At 37.4% G+C, this 19,371-nt stretch overlaps 3 protein-coding genes and 1 long non-coding RNA gene across 4 annotated transcripts in view; 1 reads left to right on the forward strand and 3 right to left on the reverse strand.

The window, feature by feature from the left end:
• The window catches only part of LOC122419375 (uncharacterized), a 69,862-nt gene extending 62,173 nt beyond the window's left edge, over window positions 1–7,689 (reverse strand). Inside the window, exon 1 of the mRNA XM_043433876.1 lies at window positions 7,362–7,689. Coding sequence (XP_043289811.1) covers window positions 7,362–7,423 — 62 coding nt within the window. The 5' untranslated portion in view covers window positions 7,424–7,689. The remainder of the gene's footprint in view (window positions 1–7,361) is intronic.
• LOC122419382 (uncharacterized) overlaps window positions 1–17,971 on the forward strand; it is an 81,421-nt gene extending 63,450 nt beyond the window's left edge. The window contains exon 3 of the long non-coding RNA XR_006262888.1: window positions 16,922–17,971. This is a non-coding gene — a long non-coding RNA (uncharacterized lncRNA). The remainder of the gene's footprint in view (window positions 1–16,921) is intronic.
• Window positions 8,383–10,182, reverse strand: LOC122419378 (uncharacterized). The gene is made up of 2 exons (XM_043433885.1): window positions 10,047–10,182; window positions 8,383–9,857 (listed from the first exon to the last, which is right to left on the reverse strand). The coding sequence occupies exons 1-2, from the start codon at window positions 10,179–10,181 to the stop codon at window positions 9,471–9,473; spliced, it is 522 nt and encodes a 173-aa protein (XP_043289820.1). The 5' UTR covers window position 10,182; the 3' UTR covers window positions 8,383–9,470.
• Usp1 (ubiquitin specific protease 1) lies at window positions 10,112–17,103 on the reverse strand. The gene is made up of 7 exons (XM_043433865.1): window positions 16,935–17,103; window positions 15,735–15,973; window positions 15,413–15,639; window positions 14,590–15,107; window positions 14,115–14,304; window positions 13,442–14,002; window positions 10,112–10,237 (listed from the first exon to the last, which is right to left on the reverse strand). The coding sequence occupies exons 1-7, from the start codon at window positions 17,101–17,103 to the stop codon at window positions 10,222–10,224; spliced, it is 1,920 nt and encodes a 639-aa protein (XP_043289800.1). The 3' UTR covers window positions 10,112–10,221.
• Window positions 17,972–19,371: the final 1,400 nt, after the last annotated feature.

The raw sequence follows: 19,371 nt of genomic DNA on the forward strand, positions 1-19,371 counted from the left end.
GAGCAGTGAGACGAAACGGCGTGTGCTGGGATATCCGAGCTACGGAAATAGCGAGTTCGCCGTCCCCGAATACGACACATAGAAAATCGCGTGCTGAAAAGCGATTCATTGTACAGGTAAAATACACCATTTTCCAATGCTCCAAGAGAATTTTCGATTAGGCAAGAATTGCCAAAGGGAATACATCCTCCGTCGGTGAGCAATCGGAATCGTTCGTTGCGTAATATTCCCGATAGTTCCAATTCTCTGTCACTGAGATTTAGATAACAGTCTTCGAGTCAAGCGGATACAAGCGACTTGGAAAATTTACGATTCCTTGAAAACTTGATATTGGATTGATACGCTGGCAAAAACGGGACACCATTTCCTGTGGAACGACGGGAAATGATTTTCCTGCTTTTCCTGTCATGGTATAAGCCGCTCGCAAATCTTCCAAGCTCCCAACTCTTTATGTACAAATTCGTATGAATATTTTCAAAGTTGCACGCGCATTCGTACTCGTACGATAAGATTTCTACTGTCGTAATCGAATGGCTTGACAGGATTTTTTTTCACGATCATTAGGAATGCAAAAAAGAATTTTCAGGGGGTTAAATAACTGGAAGAATAAGTAGGTTCCTTCAGCAGAAAATAAAACGTTTATTTCAAGCCCCGCACGGAAAGTGCGCGGGCTCATCGGACGTGCGAAGCTCAAGCATAAAAGGGCAACGTAAACTGTTGACTGCGTATGAAAATGTAATATGAATAATTCAAGAGAATGCACACTTATTTAGAGCGTTTGAGAAAAATAAGAGAACAAAGAAACGCGGAGTCATAAGGAGAGCGCGAATCCCGGATTTTCCGCTCCGATTTTCTTTTCAGAGATCAAGGCCACGCGACCTTGTTCCAGATGACTTACTGGAACGAAATCATGGTTGCGTTGCTGCATCACGGGATGTAGGTTTCTATGAGAGCTTAAAAAACAAAACAAAAAGAATCCCAGTCGTATTGCGAAGCTTCTGAGAAGGTTTTACCTTTTTCAAAGAGTCTCTGATGGTCGTTTACGCGCTACGAGTATGTGCATAACCTTTCGCCTTTCCGCATGAATAGGCCGCCCTCTTGAGTCGATGAATACTAAAAATTTTCAGGCCCTCAGTGCATGCAGCAAGGGTCAGTTCTTCCGTATCGCTCCATCTTCATCATTCCTCTTGAACCGCGTATTCCATGTACATACACATACCGCACCTGCACAGCATACCCGCGACTTTATTTCGAGGCCGCGAAAGGGGCGCTACGCGGAGGGAACCGCAAGTGCAGTGCAGGGAGGAAGGGCACATATCTGCGGGCGGAGAGGTGTGAAAGGCGAAGTATTCGCTCGTACTACTACTACCCCCTGTGCTTTCGCGGGACAAGGTCACGGCTCGTACCGCTAACATAGCCGCTGCTCCGAAGGGGTAGAAAGAAAAGGGAATGACGAAACACGCGCTGCTGCTGCTGCAGCAGCCACGTACATGTATCATGCTCACTTATATATGGCTCGGATATATTTGGGAGATGTCGGATATACCGACACATTGAAGCGTCGCAATACCAAACATTTTAACAGCATTACTGCGCCAATAGCGTGGATACAATCGAATTTTTTACAGGCTAATTTTTTCTCTCTGCATACACGGGGAACGAATTAAGGAGGGTGGCTAGCGACGATACAACGTTGCGATGCTAAACCATGTACATTAAAAATTTCAAAATGATAAGAATTTAGTAAAATTTGGTCAACATATTCTTTAGTGCCAAATTTGAGAATACAAATTTTTTAAAATTTTTCTTCTGTACAGTTATCGAGTAATTGATCACTAAAGTTCACGCGTGTATGAGCATAGCGTTTCCACATATATATAGGCACACATTCCGGGCATGAGAAATCTGCTTTAATACGTAATTACTCGATAACTAAGCAAAAGAAAATTTTGAAAAAAATTGTGTCTTCGCATTTGATGTTGAAGAACATTATCACCAAATTTGATCAATTTCTTATCATTTTGACGAGTGTAGCCACCCTCCTTAAACGGTAATATTATGGAAACGGAAGATGAAAGAGAAGACGAATTCGAAATGTTATATGTTCAGATTGTTAAAGCAATGATAAAAAGAACAAGGCTTTCTTAAAAGATAATTGAAAGTGGAGAAAAATAAAGTATCAAGAGAAGTGACAGTTGTGTTGGTGAACCTCGAAGAACGAAGTCGTTTTTAAAAAAATATATTGTTATTCGTTTGAAATTGAATTTGAAAATAAAGAATTTCGAATTTTTTATATCCGGTTATATTAATATTTTGCGGAATTATCAGTTTTATTATAGTAAATATTGCAGATAGGAATTTTACGGTATACGTGTATATACTTAAATTTACAAAACGTTTAGTTAATTTGACAGTGCACCGCGGTAAAATGTCTTTGCCCTGGCGTAGGTATCGATCACTCGTTTCCGAATTTCTTAGCGCACTCAACCGGTGATTTGTAAATCACAAATTGAAGTGTGTACACTTCAACAAAGGGCTGAGCATATATTGAAAGAATGAGGAAATAGGCCGACAGAGCGACAGCGCGTTAAAATTCACCGGGACGTCAAAATTTACTAGATACTCCGGTAAAAGTTTCTACTGTGAACAATGAATATTATTTTCTTTTTTGACAGGAAAATTCAATTTCTATCCCATAATAAACTATCGCACTATCGTTACTGTACGGTAATTTTTCAAATTTAGTTCTCTCCGTGCACCGCGTGAAGCAAATATATGAGATTTCTGAAGTTTTCGTGGAATGAGTTCTTTTATTGGCTGACTATTTTAACCCTCCGTGGTCACACATTCTAGAAAAAACACGTTGGCCACGCACGGGGTCGGAGTGACCCCGGCTGTGTTTAAACGCTCGCCGCGTTGCCGGTATCGTTCCAAACGACACATAAAAATTCAGGATATTAGTTCGAACCTTTTCGAATAAGAAAATTATGGGAAAAGTTTTAATCCAATTTTCGAAATGGCGAAAAAATCATTTCTTACTAAAAACCATTTTTACTAAAAAAACATAACCCTGTAAATAGTTTAACCAGCTTCCTCGGGCGCCGATGATTAAAAAATTCTAGATTAAAGTTGCTCTTGGGGTCATTTTAACCCCCGGTGACCACCGACGGTTAATAAACGAAAAAGCTATTTTCTTCAATCTGCTGAAAAAAAGCGAGTTACTATTTTGTGCGTAATAAATATAAATAAGAAAGTCGTAAAACCCATTGGAGACAAGAAAAGTCATGCGATGACTTTTATTTATGATGAAACGAAAATCTTATTGTAACTGAGCTTCGGTTATTTCGCTGATTTTTCTTGCAGCTCTTCCAAATCATGGCGGAAACAAGTGAGGGATGTAGCACCGCAATAATGACGATATTGAGTCCATAATTGTCCCGCAGTATCCATGGCACGAGCACCAAGAGATTCGTGAAGAGTCTCGGACCGTAATACCCTGGACAATGTTTCATTATGAGCGATGCCCACGCGTCGAATATGAACGCAGGCAACGTAGCAGGGGCTCGTTTGTTAGTAATCGATTTATGGTATTAACTCGATGCGGAGGATCATATATAGGGTCTGAAGAATGGTGCTAAATGGGCAGTTGGGATGAGAGTCGAGTGGGATCGTGCGGAGGAGAAAATGGAGGCGAGTCTTATCTCAGTCCGTCCGTATTGCCGAGGAATATTGTACTCAGGACGATGGAACTTCTATGAGAAAACGAAACGAATGGTGCTAAAGTATACTAGAAAGGAAGAAAAAATGGGAGAAAAGAGACGGAGGGAAAAATGGAGGGAGAAAGAGAAGGATGCTGCGTGGGTGATCACCACGAGAGATCAGGGAGGAAACGCTTCACATCCGAAGCAATACAACGAGAGCGGTTGCCCGTCCGTTGTGTCTCTCCGTCAAGTTCTGACGCTGGCAAGCCGCGGTGCAGGGGGCGCGCCTCGTGGAGAGCCTCCAGGCGGGGTCCGCACTCTCTCTCTCTCTTGCTACGTAGGAGAGCCGACTACGGCCGAAAGATCGATAGAACGGAGCTGCGTGTTAGTCTGTTTTCGGGATACGACCAAGCAACTCTATCTCGACACCGATAGCATCTTTTAATAGGACAAACTTCGGCTACATTTCATCTGCGCTCTTCAAACTCGAATTTTCATCTCTTTCGCACATTTACCAATGAAATATTTCGTTGTCGCGCTCACTCGAACGAAAAGTCTTCATATGAAAACTCTGTCGCGATATGAGAATCTGTTCACTGAAAAAACGTCGAATCAATGATTTTAATTCCTCTCTATTTTATGCACATTAAAGCTCAACGTATCCAGTCTCACGTGGACATAAATTATTCTTATGGTACATCAATGAATTTCCCGATGCTGTGCATTATTCGTGCACGCAAGCTCCGCTCCGTAAATAACTGGGAATGGAGCTGTCCCATACACCGTCTAAATCAAGCACAATCCCCTGACTAATGAACGTATGCAAGCAATGCGTTCGCTCGTATTGGTAAAAGAATGTGGAAATATTTGTTCACCACATGATTGTGAATAATTCAGATTTAAAGCCTGACCAAAAGAAGTAATTGCTTAAGCGTGATCTACTATGTTATTTATTGCGAAGTACGAAACTTTTGAATAATTTTTTTTACAATTGGTCGATCGTCGAGCAGCTGTGGTTGTATTTGCCAAAAGAAATTTCATTCTGGTGGCACACATTGTCGCGAAGCCACATGAATTTTTGCGAGTATTGGAGAAAATGTACATAACAATGACGCTTATTTCCCTTGGGACGTAAGTTTTTTTCTCTTTCCAACGTCACGACTCTGCGCGGACCGATGAAGGTGGAGGACTTTTCTCCGAGGGACAACGCGCGATCGGGGTGGATGCTCTGGGCACGGTGAGATCTTCAGAGGCCGCGACCCCGTGCATCGACGTGCGAGGGAGGTCGCACAAGACTCCTGTACCCAGCGCATGCTCCTCTACCTCGATTCTATTTATATTAATAAATGGAAAGAAAAAAATACACTCCAAGTCTGTAAATAAGCGTGGGTGCGTAAAACCGTCGTGAAGGGAAAAGCAATCGGGACGTATTTCGATCTTTTTCTCACTTCCTCTGCGTATACTTTGTAGGATATCCTGCAGGAGAGCCTCTCTGAGGTATTAGTCATTGATCTTACATTACTGCCTGTTCCCACGCTCGGATATCGATCACTCAAACGACAGTGTCCACGAGGCTATTTCCGGCATATCCATAATTACGAACCTTTCAATTTTCGCGGATCGAAGATACGGACGTTCGAACTCGTTCGATTGAGGAATATTGTAGCTCGTTAAAAAACTCGTGTCACGACTCGATGTCCTTGCAATTTCATTCGAAGATTTTGATTTGATTGAGGGGGGTCGCCCTGCTCTAGAAAGTAAAAAAAATCGGGTGTTTTCGAGAATGTTTTTGGATAAACGGAAATAACTCACCATAGTGAACTTTTCGGTATAGTTTCAAGGATATTTCAAGAGTACAAAAACATTGTTTTAGTGTGAGAAATACTAATTTTTACATGGTTCATGCGCCAAGTCTGATTGTCGAAATTCCTCAGCTGCGTACAATGTCTGCAACTATTGTCTGCAATAAAAATTTCAAACTTTTTTTCCATTTTCATATATTTTCCTTCCATATAAACCTATAAAAATCCGGAAAAATTACGAAATTCTATATCTTTAGCGAGCTTGAAAAAAAAACGCTTCTAAAGAAAAACGTGCTGTAAATATAAAACTTCGCAATTTTTCAGCATGTACTGAAGAACTTCACTATGGTGAGTTATTTTTGTTTATCCAAAAACATTCCCGAAAACACCCAATTTTTTTTTTTTTACTTTTTAATGCCCCCCTTAGTGAATGCAAAGTTTATTCGATCGAATAAGCGATCATCCTTTGGAACTACATCGTGGTAAATTACTTAAGAGAATACAAGCCTCCGTAAATTTATTACCGAACGACCCCTTGGGTTATGCAATTTTAACAAGGATTATTTTGCTCTCGCGTCTCATTTTTATTTTTTCATAATATACACTATGTGGTTCCGTACACATTAGCTCTGGATTGAAATACTTCAGAGCTATAGTTGAAGCGGCTGGTGGTTAGATCGATAACGTCATTACAGTGGACAGAAACCGGGCGTATAAAGGTGACTGGCCGATGAACCCGGTTATCCCTCGGAGGTACATAGACTCGTGCAATATGAATTCAATATCGGTTTTGAGAGCCTCTCAACGTCATAAAGTGGATTTATACGTCATTGTTGTTACATCGAAGTATTCCTTATTTATGGAAACTCTCTGACGAACATAACATATTTTCAAAATTAGCTGTCGGAGGATCTTAAGATGATGGATCAGTCGGTAATCACAACCGTGAGTGCGACAGAGATAGCTGCAAATTTTGAAAAGGAAATTTTTCCACATCGTTCGTCTGATCGAAAAAATAAAAATGTCATCGAATTTTTGCGATCGTGCTGCGTACGATGACATTTTTATTATTTTAATCGGACGAACGATGTCAAAGAGTTTTAATTTCAAAAATTCGAGGTGTGATTACCGACTGATCCATCATCTTAATTATGAAAATAATTGTTATCGCAGATTTTCAACTTCGTGAATAATCGGCTCAATTATTAATCGATTTATTAATCGGATCAATTATTTTGTAAAAAAAATAATAATTGTACGTAAAAACAGACATTTTCCATTGCAGGTTCACGTCATGGGAGATTTTTTTTAAATTACAGTATTTCATGGTTCACATGTAATTATTGGAAGAATATTTATTATTATTATTACAATTAAAAAATTCTTTTATTATTTAATTCGTTTCTCTTCTGAATCCGTAAAAACAGGACCTTTTGTCGACAGTCATAAAAAAATGTATCCAACATTTGACTATTGATATACGTAGCGTGACTCGAAAATACCAATAAATGAATCCGATCAATCCGTGTCCCAAAGAAATAGAGAAAAATCGTACTCTCCAAAATAGTATGAAACTGAATAAAATTATTTGGCCTTAATTATTCATAGAAATGTGAAAGATCCGATGTAAACTGCAGTGCTTTAGCGTGACGCGTGGCACGTGGTTTTTACCTAGTTCCCTACTATTGATAAAAAACAAATGGATTCGGAGTCTGCGCCGTTAAACCCGCCAAATCTCTCGCTGAACCATGACGATATTGGGTGTACGAAATTTTGCTACGATTGTGAAAATAATAAAATTGAGATGGACAAAGTATTGCGATAACGAGAGAGAATATCAGGAGGAATAAACACTCACATGTTATTGCCAGGCCCTAGCTGGGAGGAGGACCCATCACTCTCATTGGTGTCCGATTCCATTGGGAATTGCGCATCATGGCTTCTCACCGGCACTCTCGTTTACTACCACCATTCCCGCATTAATATACAACCGATTTAGTTGACATTGTTTTACGGTAATTATTGAATTCGTTGGCACGAGACTGTTTTTCGAGCCGTCTCGCCGCCGCTAGTAACGGACAACGATTAATTCAGGCCTGTATTTTTATCCGAAGTTTTGGTGGGTTGGGGGTCACTCTCTTCACGCGAGCAACCCCTAACGTTAACCCCAACGCGGGACGCGCGACCTCCGCAGGAAACACCGTCCAAACGCGTCACTCTATGCGCCATCACGAGGGCAACTCAGATGGAGCCACGCGACAGCGATAAGGGTGAAAATGACGATACAAAACGATTATCGTATTCGAGGAAGAGTTTGACGAGAGGGAATGAGGTGAAACTCAATAAATTGACGCTCTGATAGAATCGATGGGATATTTCGCGTGGAGGAAAAGACAAAGGAAACGAAGCAAAAAAAAAATAAAATGGAAAAATTTAGAGGAAATTCAAAATTTTGTGAAAACTTTGCAAGAATCGAATGATTTTTTGTGCTATAATTTACTTACAATATTTGACAAAGACAATTTTCTAGGGTTCGTGTCTTCAAACTTAATTGGCGATCGTATCTACATCGACTCGGAAAGCCTTTTGTATTTTTATATAAACAATGCAACATACGTTTTTTCAGTATATTGCAGAAAACGTTTTTTTCCTCGTGAAAATTTGATCGATCGATTGAGTGATGGGATTTTTTCATCCTTTTTAATCTTTTATCGACAGATGGTTTGAAAAGTATTTTGATTAAACCCGAGCAATCCAACTGAAGGTAAATTTATCTTTCATTGTTCATTTCTTCAATGGATGAACAATGAAATAATCTACTTTTGAGAACTAGAAAAGAAGCATGACATGACAAATGAGTAACTCGGTTGTACCTCAAGTACGATTTCAGTTCTGGCATTTATTCAATCATAACGTCAATAATTTACACCGATACTGGATATACAAGATATAATAATCATTGATTTAATCAATCAACGGATCGGTGTACAGAAATTTCTTCAAACACTTTAAAAACTTGAATAATCACACTCAATGCACAGGATCACAGAATTCATGAAATTGTTTTTTTCTATGCTCATGTGGTAATACAATTTTCACATATAAAAGTACGTGAAACGCTAACATTTTTTGTGAACCATTTTTATTTTAATTTGAACAATATTTCTATGTACGAACTTTTTCACATCCTATTTTTATTCTTCCCACATTATATTGACACGTTTCTTAGATTGAAAAATATATTTGATTACTTTTTCAAAGAACAGAATCTCCTGTTCTGAAGAATTTTTGTTTACAGTCAGTTTTATCGTATAATCACATTCATATTGTAGTCATTGTAAATGTGTTGTGCACTAAAATTTCTTTACACATATTTATAAATACGAATACATATTTATATAAATTAATATGCAGTGTTATCTAAAAATGTTATTCGAAGATTTGTGCAATTATCATTATTCCTCAAATTTTTCACCCTCTTCATGGAATTCGAAGTATACATGGTGTGTCAGGGGTCTTTAAATGGACTCGTCACTGTTAGCATTGAATGTGGCTGAAAAGTATAGATTCTGTTTACACGTTAATATGTTTTCAAAGTTCATATCACTGTGATGTATCGAACATTTTTGATCGTACTGTCTGTAATTTGAATGAAAAATGAACCCACAGATTGGTCAAATTTTGTGTCGATTTGCGTTACATTTAATTCCAATGGAATCTACGAAAAAGATGAAAAATTATGAAATTCAACGATTTGACAAAGTACGTATGCTGCATTTCAACGACGCACACTTCAATCACGTATTTCAAGGCACTTATTATATTATTAATTAGATGCAGTACAAATATCACAAGTTGATAAAAACATGTTGATAATTATTTAGGGAATCAACACGTCAATGAATTTTACTGAGGTCTTTGAAGACTACACTTTTTCAATAGATTTTTTTCGTGTCGGAATATAAAGTTACTTTTCTTTTTTCTCTTCGGTCGTTTGTGACAGTTCGACTTTACTATTGGCAATTTTACAATCGCCTTCGTTCAACGATATTTCTTCCTTAGTCGGAGCTTCGGTTTTCTCAGGATCAGCCGTCGCTTCGTCTTCCGGTTTGTCGTCTTCCTCTAAGAGATAATCCCAATCGTAAATATCACCGCCATTCTGCACTCTCCTCAATTCTTTTTTCAACATCTCCAAGCATTCTCTTCGTTCCTTCCATCTTTCTTCTTGGATCCGGGGATCGATCTTTTGTTCCGGGGCTTTTTCATCACACTCCGGGGACGTGGTGGATTCGCCGTTCTCTTCTGCTTTCTCCCTCGCCTCGCACTCCGCCAAATATCTCTCATAACTACTGACCTGCGTGAATAATTTTCCAAAAAAATATTATAATCCTGTTTAATTTTTCAACATTTACGTTTGCAATTCGAGGTCTGTAGAAACGTCAAAAAAAAAATATATATATTTCACTGTATTTTTCATCAGTAAAACGAAGAAAACTCGAACAAAATGGAGTTGGTGGATAGTTATAGCCAAGGTTTGCATCACCTTCTCTTGTAGCATTTGCTGAACATCGTTCTGTTTTCTCAAATGACGTGGTAGCCAGAAGCACGCTTGTAAGAGTCGCAGAAATATCCAAGCAGCTCCGGCCAGGGCCACATAGGAGAAAGCGGTGAACACCATGTTCACGAAGTCTACCGATACCTGTTGATACTTCATGATTTTAATCCAGTTTCAATCTGAAATAAGAAAGAATAAAAAAGCATGAATTTTAGGTGAAATTTTCATTTATCCGTGTGGTTGGTGATCGATATTGTGAACAATAATGATCATAATGCAAATATAATATATAAATAGTTGAGCACGCTACTTAAGCATAGTAGACGATGGTGATCGATTGTGCGCTTCTTTTTGTGTGTATCTGTGTAAACGACAATGGAACAATTGTTCGGAATCGAACTCAGAGGCAAAAAGAACATTATATTACTCACCATTTTCATTAAGCGCGATGATAAAAGTATAATATGCAGTTTAAATGTTGATCGTTGCTCGATCATTATGCAAATCAAATACAAATATCAATTAACAACGGAGTATAAAATAAAACAGTACAGATTCAGAACGAAATAGAGCATTCGCAAAAAACAAACTTTTTTATAATCGAATGTAACAACAATAAAAACAGCCTTGTCAAATGGTTTTAAATATTTCCCACACTGCGGTGCATACAACTCGAATGTTGCATTAGAAACAGAATTCAAAAAATTGGAAACAGAATTCAAAAAAAATACCAAACCATTCGTTCAAAGCATTTCGCATCGAGATTGCTGAACAGAGGCAAAATCATTCGACCTTTCTACACTTAAGAAAATATAAAAAATTTATCAACTTATTGCCAATTCGAATGATCTACAAAAGTATAAATTGAAACAAAAATGATTTATGATACTCGATGCGACTTACCTTATTAGTTAAATTTCAATATGTTCATTTCTAGAGTGCGTAGTTAGGTGAATTGACGAGCGAATGGTCGAAATATGAATGTCAACCGGCACGATGCCTTGGTAACGACGATGTGTCAGTCTGATGGACAGAACGTAATTCCACCACTGACCCCTATACCATTAATCGATATATGGATATACGGCCACGTACATAATCGACCAGAGAACCCATAACAAACACGAGACCGTCAATACAGTAATTTGCAAATTTTTCAAATTATTCCATCAGTTAACGCTGACGATAAGAAAATGTTGCAAATGTGAAAATAAATTTTATTGATTTCCCACTAAATTGCCAATGTGAAAAATAGAAACTGAACTTTTTAGTTTTCACTTTTTTAATGACAGAAAAATATTGTGCGTTCGGTTGAGTCAACTGCTCATCCACACGGACAATGGGGAACGCTGATTTCGAAGCTATTTCCCCTGGTACGATTTCTTATTGTCAACGATGACTACGACTATATACGTGCGCGGTAAAAGTGGGGCGTTGAGTGCCCGTGGACGCCGGGTGAATTAAATAATTCATTGTATATAAAGAAAACCGTGAGACAGCAGCACATAGAAAAATATATTTTGTGCTCATGTGTTTAATTCGAAACGAAATGTATGCAATCGTAAAAAAGGAATAAACAACAGTCTAGTTTAAAAATTATTAGTAATAATGTTAATAAAGTAACGAAGTTGACAAACAAAATAGAATAAATAATTTGTCAAATGAAAATAGAAAAGAGAAATTATTTATTTATTTTCGTGGGAATTTCTACTCGTACGTGGGAATTCATTGGATTTTTTAAATCGAATTTAAAAAAAAACACATCAACTAAATCGTTCAGAGGGCTAAAGTCTGAAAAATGAATTTATTCACATTTTCGACGTGGAGAAGGTTTTTTCCGGGTTTTGTGCTCTTGAAACGTATTCACTTGTTCAGGGAGGGGGTGAAAGTTTTGTAATTGGAGAAAAAAGTACACGCGTCGACTTACGATGTTTAGCGTACGTTCATGCAGCAGTTATCGACCGTGAATTTATCCGAGACGTGAATACTTGTAGTAATGAAACAAAAATTAACAATTCCTCGAATCCCAGAAATTACATTGGAAAGAATTTAAAATACGATAATAATGATGGACGTCTAATGTATCGATGTAAAAACACAGAAAAATTTAGTTCCAGTTTCCAACACTGGTTGCGGTTGATCAGTCGTATGGGCTTCATTCACTAATCACAGGATGTAATATAAAAACAATGATTGATACGATCGAGGTGAACGAAGTATCGAATATTCGCTGAAAAATTACTTCTGAAGAAAAAAAAAACCAATACATTCGGATAGTTTGAAACTGTATTTTAATGGGCACTCAAGCATTTTTGTGGTTTACAAAATTTCGAGTGCCATCGCTGTAAATATAATTTGTTTTAAAAAATAATTAATCGCTAATTATCGTAAAATTATTTTTAAATATTCTACACTGCAAATTAAACGAAATAATGTTGACGGGAGGCTTGAATTTTTTCTTTTAATGTAAAACCAGAAAGGGTGACGTGTTCGAATTATAAAGGCAGTATAATCACGTAATAATTCAACACAATCGAACCGGGTAATGAAATATTTGACTTACATTATAATAGACCAAAAGGTAATCAATGATTCTTGTTTTTGGTAGTTCAAGTTTCAGTTTTAATAGTCAATTTGCTCAAACATTGGGCTGGTTATACACAACTTTGTAAATGAATAGAAAAATGATGCAACGAACAGATGCAGAAAGTTGAACTTATTGAAATGTTGATTGAATTTTATGAAAGAAAAGACAACACTTTTTCATGTACATAGAAAGTCTAGTTTACACATTTACTTGGGAGATATATATCGCCTTTTATTTGCAAATTCATAAGAGAACGTTCATATCATACGCCTCGTTCTATTGGCAAAAAAAATATCATTAGGCTCACTGAATTAGGTAGATGATCTAAAAATTACAATACTTTGTTTACCATCTGCTACTGTTAATTTCGAAAAACTGATTTTAATCGTTGAAATTTTATTTTTTTGTGACAGCGAAAATGTTCGTTTTTAGAAAACTATGGGGGGGAAAATTGTGACCATTATGACTGTACAGTCAGAACATGATTAATTTGCATAGGACATGTGTTTTTCGAACTAGCTACCTTCGCATTTATTTAAAATGACATTTTCTTCGCCGTCCAGGAATATTTTTCACCCGGTGGAAAATGTAAACGAGAAGACAGTTTGCCTGTTGGGTATTTCAAGGATTTAATTTAAACCGAAGACATTTGATACATTTGTGGTAAGAGACATGGGAGGCAGGCTTGGTGTTTGGGGAAGAGAGATCGAGAGAGAATGAAAGAGGGAGAAGGAGAGAAAGAAAGATAGAGAGATAGAGATAAAGATTTTGGTGAACGAAAGTAAGGAATGCTTACGTCGTGGTTCTCACGTAAAATAGGAGATACGGTGTAGCCGAATTTCGTGGATTCGGCGCTAATTTGTCCTGGAGTTCACGCTCGGGTATTGCTCTTACAGCCTCATCGTCGCATTCGAGCCACGTACCCGAATGTTTGCCACGTACTATTCCGCAACAGTCCATACTACGACAACCGACCCTCATCAATTGTTGTTCCTTACTCTCGCTAATATTCGGCTTGCTACGAAATAGTTTCCGTAGATTCAATGACTTGTCGTTCGTTTGATTGTTCGTATTACTGCTGCTACCTCCTTTCGTAAAATTTTGACGCCTGCAGTCGCGATCGCATCGATAATATTCGCTGAACATCGACTCGTCCGGAACTTTCGTGTACGCGATATAATGGCCCGCTGTCATCGTTGCACCCTGATGCATTATCACCGAATATAGCTTGTAGACGTGACGGGATTCGGCTGGTCTAACGTTTCCACTTCTTTGTGATTGATCTACGTTGCACTCCTCGCAGAAACACTGAAGTGTTAACGGCGAAGGCATGTGATTGTTGATTTTTTCCATGGATCTGAAATGAAGGAAAACACGAAAATTAATGGAACGTCGTTCTGAACGAACGAAAAACTGACATTAACTTTGGGATTTGAAGCATAGAAAAAAAAGTATGTTCGGTTTCATACCCTGCGGCTGAATAGAATCTTTTCAATTGAAGTACGAGAAGTCGTGGCAATGCTGGGAAACAAACTTCACGACGTGCTTCGTTGTATCTGAGGCAACTAGCGCACCAATATTTATCCCTGCCACAAAGAAGCTCACTGGTTACAACGGCGCGTCTGTACACCTCACTATCCATCGTTTTTCCATCCTCATCTGAAAAAAAAAAAACATTTTTTTGTCGTATTAACTAGAAATGACCTCGCTCGCAATACTCTTATTTCTCATCCATAGAATTTATGTCGGCTTCGTTATTATTTTATGGTCGATAATCAATAAAGTTCTTATTACGTGTGTAGTTGCCATTTGCATCAGGAAAATACAACGAACCAATTCGTAATGAAATGTAAATAAAAAAAAAAGTATTTTTCAATAATTTCAACGCCAAAAACCAAAATGATTTTCAATAAAATTATGTTTCCTAGTAATAAAAGAGCTCACCTTTGTCGTTCGATCTTCCCGTTTCGATTGGCACGCATATGTCGCAAAATGTTTCCTTACGCTCGGTCACGTGCTCGCATTCCAAACAAGTGGTTCTCAACAAACTAACCCCTTCGAAATCCTCGGAGATGAAACACTTTTTGCTTTCAGGACGATGCGAGAATAAGTCTCCGTTGCTTCCGGTTAATTCAGCATGCCCGTTCTCGAAGGGTCTGGAAGGTACCGCGACTCCGTTTACGTTCGTTTGTATTAGTGATGTTGTACTTCCCCGGTTGGCTATTTTTTTCTTCTTCCAAGACGTTCGTAGAGCCCTCTTACCGGAACTACCGACATCGCTTTGTAAATCGGTCATACGGTCAGTGCTCATAAAGTCCCCCATTCCACCGTTACTCTGACCAAATTGACTCTCCCTGTGCCTCACTAGTAATTGAAATGTTTCCCGAATATTGTCCAGAAGACATACCAACAGCTCGTGAGCATCTTGTTGTTGATTTCCCTCGAATATTGGATTAACTTCCCTGTAATTAATTGAAATAATGTTGGTCGACTAAGGCGTGTTAACAAATTTTTTAAAAACTGCAAGAACTGTAAAACCATGTATGAAGAATTAAATGAAATGTTAATGTTGCAATCTTTTAACAGGAAACTTCAGCGCTGATAACAAATCTTGTTGGAAAAATTATTGTCGTCTTCGTTGACAAAATTTTTGATAGCTATAACAGCGCTTAGAATTATTTATACAACACAATCGAATAACTTTGATTGAACAGAGTTTGCAGTTTTTTTCATCGAGTTCAAATTGTGCATTCAAATCACTCCTTACCTTAGGGCCTGTAAAAACGCATCTGGTTGGTAAGGTTCACTGCTCTCGCGAGCTTCTGAAACTCTTAGGGCCATAAACAGATCATGAAGTTTTTCCGTTGCGACTTGTATACGCGGCTTATTGAGCTCACCCACACCGGCTAAAGCAAGTAAATCTTTGCTGCTGTAACTTCGACTTCCGCTTGCCGTTAAAGACACACCGGTTCGTCCGAGTGACGAAGATTTTACCTGTATTCGTGAACGTGAAGTTCGGAGATGCCGACAATGATTTTTTGATTTGTCATAAAATACATAATAATTGGCTCATCTTTTATTCCTCTTACCTTAGTTTGCAATTGTTTTTCATTCAAATTTGAAAGATCGGTTGCCAGATGATGCAAATTGTGCAAGAAAGATGGTGCGAAACGCAGCGTATATATAACACTGTTCAGGAAGCAAGTGTTGCCGAGATTGCATAGCGTAGCTATTCTCAATCCGTCGGAGCCAGCTCCAATGTAATCATATCCGGGATCTTGATGATGGCCTGCTTGACTTCGATATCCATTCAACATCCTGCTCGAGCCTTTATATTTTAAGTGAAAACACAATTTATCACATCTTTCAAATGTTCAACTCATTTCCTTCATTCACTTGATTCTTTGAAAATCTGTATTTTTGAAAAATTGAGTTGGCGAATGAATTTTTTTTATAAACACCACCATGTATTATGGGTACGATTCTAAATTATGTTGCATGAGTTATTTGAATTCGAAAATATGATGGAAGTTTATGGACTATTGATGTCCATTGTAATTATTGCGCATATCAATAGCTAGATATTGCTGCTTTCCATTTGCCACAGTACACAATGTTTGTGTCCATGAATATTTCAGCTATTCAATGATTTGAGTATATATCTGTATAAACAATGCAAGGACATTATTTTCTTGAGTCATCTACATTGAGACAATGCCATGGGTTGTAATATTGCTCAATGTTACAATCAAATCAATTTTGTAGCCTCCTAAAAGAGTCAAAAGGATTTTAATTTGCAAAATTATGATTCATATATCAAAAAATGTTTCAACAATACTTATTGATGATTTAAAAATTTTACATAAATATTGAAATTTAATAACTTCATGAAATATAAGATAAAAAGTACAAAATTTATTATTTCAATTAACAGATGTTTAGTCTAATGACAAAAAAGTATGCAAGTAAAGTACATCAGTCCTCCCTTCAATATAACAACATTTGCAAATACATTGAAAAGATGATTTTATTTAATTAATTTTATCATTTTAAACTGAATCATTGTTGATTCGATTAAGAAACAAAAACTTTTTGGCAAAAATATTTAGCTATTTCTCCATTAATGGCTTCTTCTAATACTACATTACACCAAAAAATTTGAATTTTTGTAGTTTCTTGATAGGGCTTAAGTATTTTTAATTCTCATCTTATGCCTGTTTTGTCACATTTTTTCAAACAGTAGTTTCATATATCTGTCTGTTTTAATTTTTTCTAGACTCGGGGCTTACCGTAGGGAAGATCCTGACCAACGAAGAAGCCCCCTCGTGTAGATGTATGAGGGGGCTGCGAAATGGTCCTACTAATATTGTGTTCTCGTCTTGGTAGAGAGAGACAAAACTTTTTTCTGGGTGGAACAGAACGTTCATCGGAGTCTTCTTCTGCTTCTAATACTGTCATTTTTCGCTAACCTAAAATGAGAAATACCAAAACTTCAGTTTTGAAGGTTTGCGGAGGCAGAAAAAACAGTATTATTACTCTATGGATAAAAAAAAAATACAGAACATTCACAACGAAAATTTTTAGGGGAGATAAGAGGGACGTCCGGAAAATATGTCAATTTGATGGGCAAAATATTTTTTAAATCATAAAGAAAACTCGAAAAAAATTTGGAAACGTAGTGCGAACAAGCATCTGGCGATGTAGTCGGGCAATATATGCATGCATACGCATACAGCAATGTACATATGAATATATATTGTTCGTGTGTATATACATATATGTACACGCGTATATAATTAAAGGTACATATATTGAGAATAGCCTCGAGGCCTTTCACATTCTGTACATATTAAACTCGTAAATATTGTTTAGGAAAGGGATGCATTCTGCAGATATCCGTCTTACTTACGTATTATCGGGTAGAGGAGTCATGGAATAAATAAGTTTACGGGTTAGAGCGTCACTTCTCCGCAATTAATGGTCGCACAATGTTTGTCTTTTAGTTCGCAAACCAGAACTGTTTTTCTTTTATGATTTTTTTGTAACGTTCCCGTGAATACGGTGAAGACTACATTTTATACAACTGTTAAGAAAACGGGTACCACTTTTCACGCAGTTCCGAACTATTTTTTTCTTTTCTTCTCTCCAATGGCCATTGACCACCACAGAAGGATTTTTCACCTATTCTCAAAGTATGCTTGTGTCTGTGTGTATGTGTGCGTACAATGTGGAGTTCTCTCGCTTACGGTTACACTGAGTTCACACCCCGCTACGTTTCACACAATCCATATATGTATATGTTTAATATATGTACATTGAGAATTCATACGTTTTCTTTTTTGCTGCTCCAAAATGTACCATTCCCGTTCTGTATCTCACGCGACACGCGACGGAGATCGAGAAAATGTCTGAAAATGTCTACAACGACGAGAAGGAGAAGGGATATAATTATGTTACCCCCCGAAATATGTAAACGTTTACTAGACGTTATACTATATATTTATGTATATTTATGTATGTCTGTACTGTAAATAATATTACAGAAGCGACGCTCGCAGAATGACATTGGTTACGAATTGACGTTCATTAAATCGTCGAAAGATGGCAGTAGTCGGTAGAAAAAGCGGCTCGGGCGTTTTTCAGCAGATAGACCTCCGTGAATTAGGCTGACAAATTTTTGATTTCTGATTTTTTTTCCGTTTTTCGGTCACAAATTATAAAAAGTTCGTTGTCGTTAACGATTTTTCAAATGAAATTGTAACTCTTTCGTAATTGAAAAGTTCAACTGCAAAATGAGCTGTTATTCTATATTTCCTCACTAATTGACGGGGACCGGGGACCGGGCGTCCAGCCAGATACTTCAAAAATTTGACAGGCATGTTATATGTTGGGTACATTCTACTTGGACACTGACAGCGTTAATAGCGTTAATAACGCTAATAACGAGCGTTGAGAACACAATTCTAAACGCACCCCATCTAAACGCTTGTAGCGTTTACAACGCAAAGTCGAAAACGCTTATATTCCCTCTTCCCGCAGATTGACTAGTGGCGCCGCGATTGTCGACGAAGGTAGCGCAAAAATTGTTGATATATGAGATCGATTTGGTTATGCAGAACTTAACAACTTAGCCTAATGTCGGGGTCTAGTTCCAAATGTCAATACAGATGTCGCTAGAGTTGTTTTCTTCGAAAAATTCGACGACAGAGATTCTCTCGATTTTGTTGGTAATTGAATTCAAGAGTTGGTTTCGTGTTAAACGATACATTACAGTTCGACCAGAAACATTTCTACCAAAATTTAATTGTACCAGAAGCATCTATACCAAAATTCATCTATACACCCAACAAATCAAGTTTCATATTTATACTATGAACCAAATACTACCCCTTAACTGCACCATGAATTTAATTTTCATTGCACAGCTACCACATATCGACACTCCGCCAGAACTTTCTATTCGTAAATGTATAAACTATAACGACTGTACCATGAAAATAAATAATTTAAAAAATGTCCACTAGAAAATATTTCTACTCCAAAAATGTTCTATCATATTACATCACTACCTCACTTTTTTTGGTGAAGTATTTTTCCAGGTTAAAAATAAAAAAATATTAATTAAAATTTGATAAAAATACCTTAATATATAAATATTAGAGCGCCACAAATAATGTATAATTTTAATGGATGATCATAATTTATTCAACGGTTCGGTATATACAA

Source organism: Venturia canescens, chromosome 1 (genome assembly GCF_019457755.1).
Source record: "Venturia canescens isolate UGA chromosome 1, ASM1945775v1, whole genome shotgun sequence".
Lineage (NCBI taxonomy): Eukaryota > Metazoa > Arthropoda > Insecta > Hymenoptera > Ichneumonidae > Venturia > Venturia canescens.

What these genes read in the sequence shown, in the direction of transcription:
- LOC122419378 (XM_043433885.1), bottom strand. Translation starts at nt 10,181, where the DNA reads ATGGTGTTCACCGCTTTCTCCTATGTGGCCCTGGCCGGAGCTGCTTGG. An exon ending in AGCAAATGCTACAAGAGAAG is followed by an intron (nt 9,858 to 10,046) that starts GTGATGCAAACC and finishes TTATTCACGCAG; the next exon opens with GTCAGTAGTTATGAGAGATA.
- Usp1 (XM_043433865.1), bottom strand. Translation starts at nt 17,103, where the DNA reads ATGACAGTATTAGAAGCAGAAGAAGACTCCGATGAACGTTCTGTTCCA. An exon ending in AAAAACAATTGCAAACTAAG is followed by an intron (nt 15,640 to 15,734) that starts GTAAGAGGAATA and finishes TCACGAATACAG; the next exon opens with GTAAAATCTTCGTCACTCGG. An exon ending in AGATTCTATTCAGCCGCAGG is followed by an intron (nt 14,003 to 14,114) that starts GTATGAAACCGA and finishes CCTTCATTTCAG; the next exon opens with ATCCATGGAAAAAATCAACA.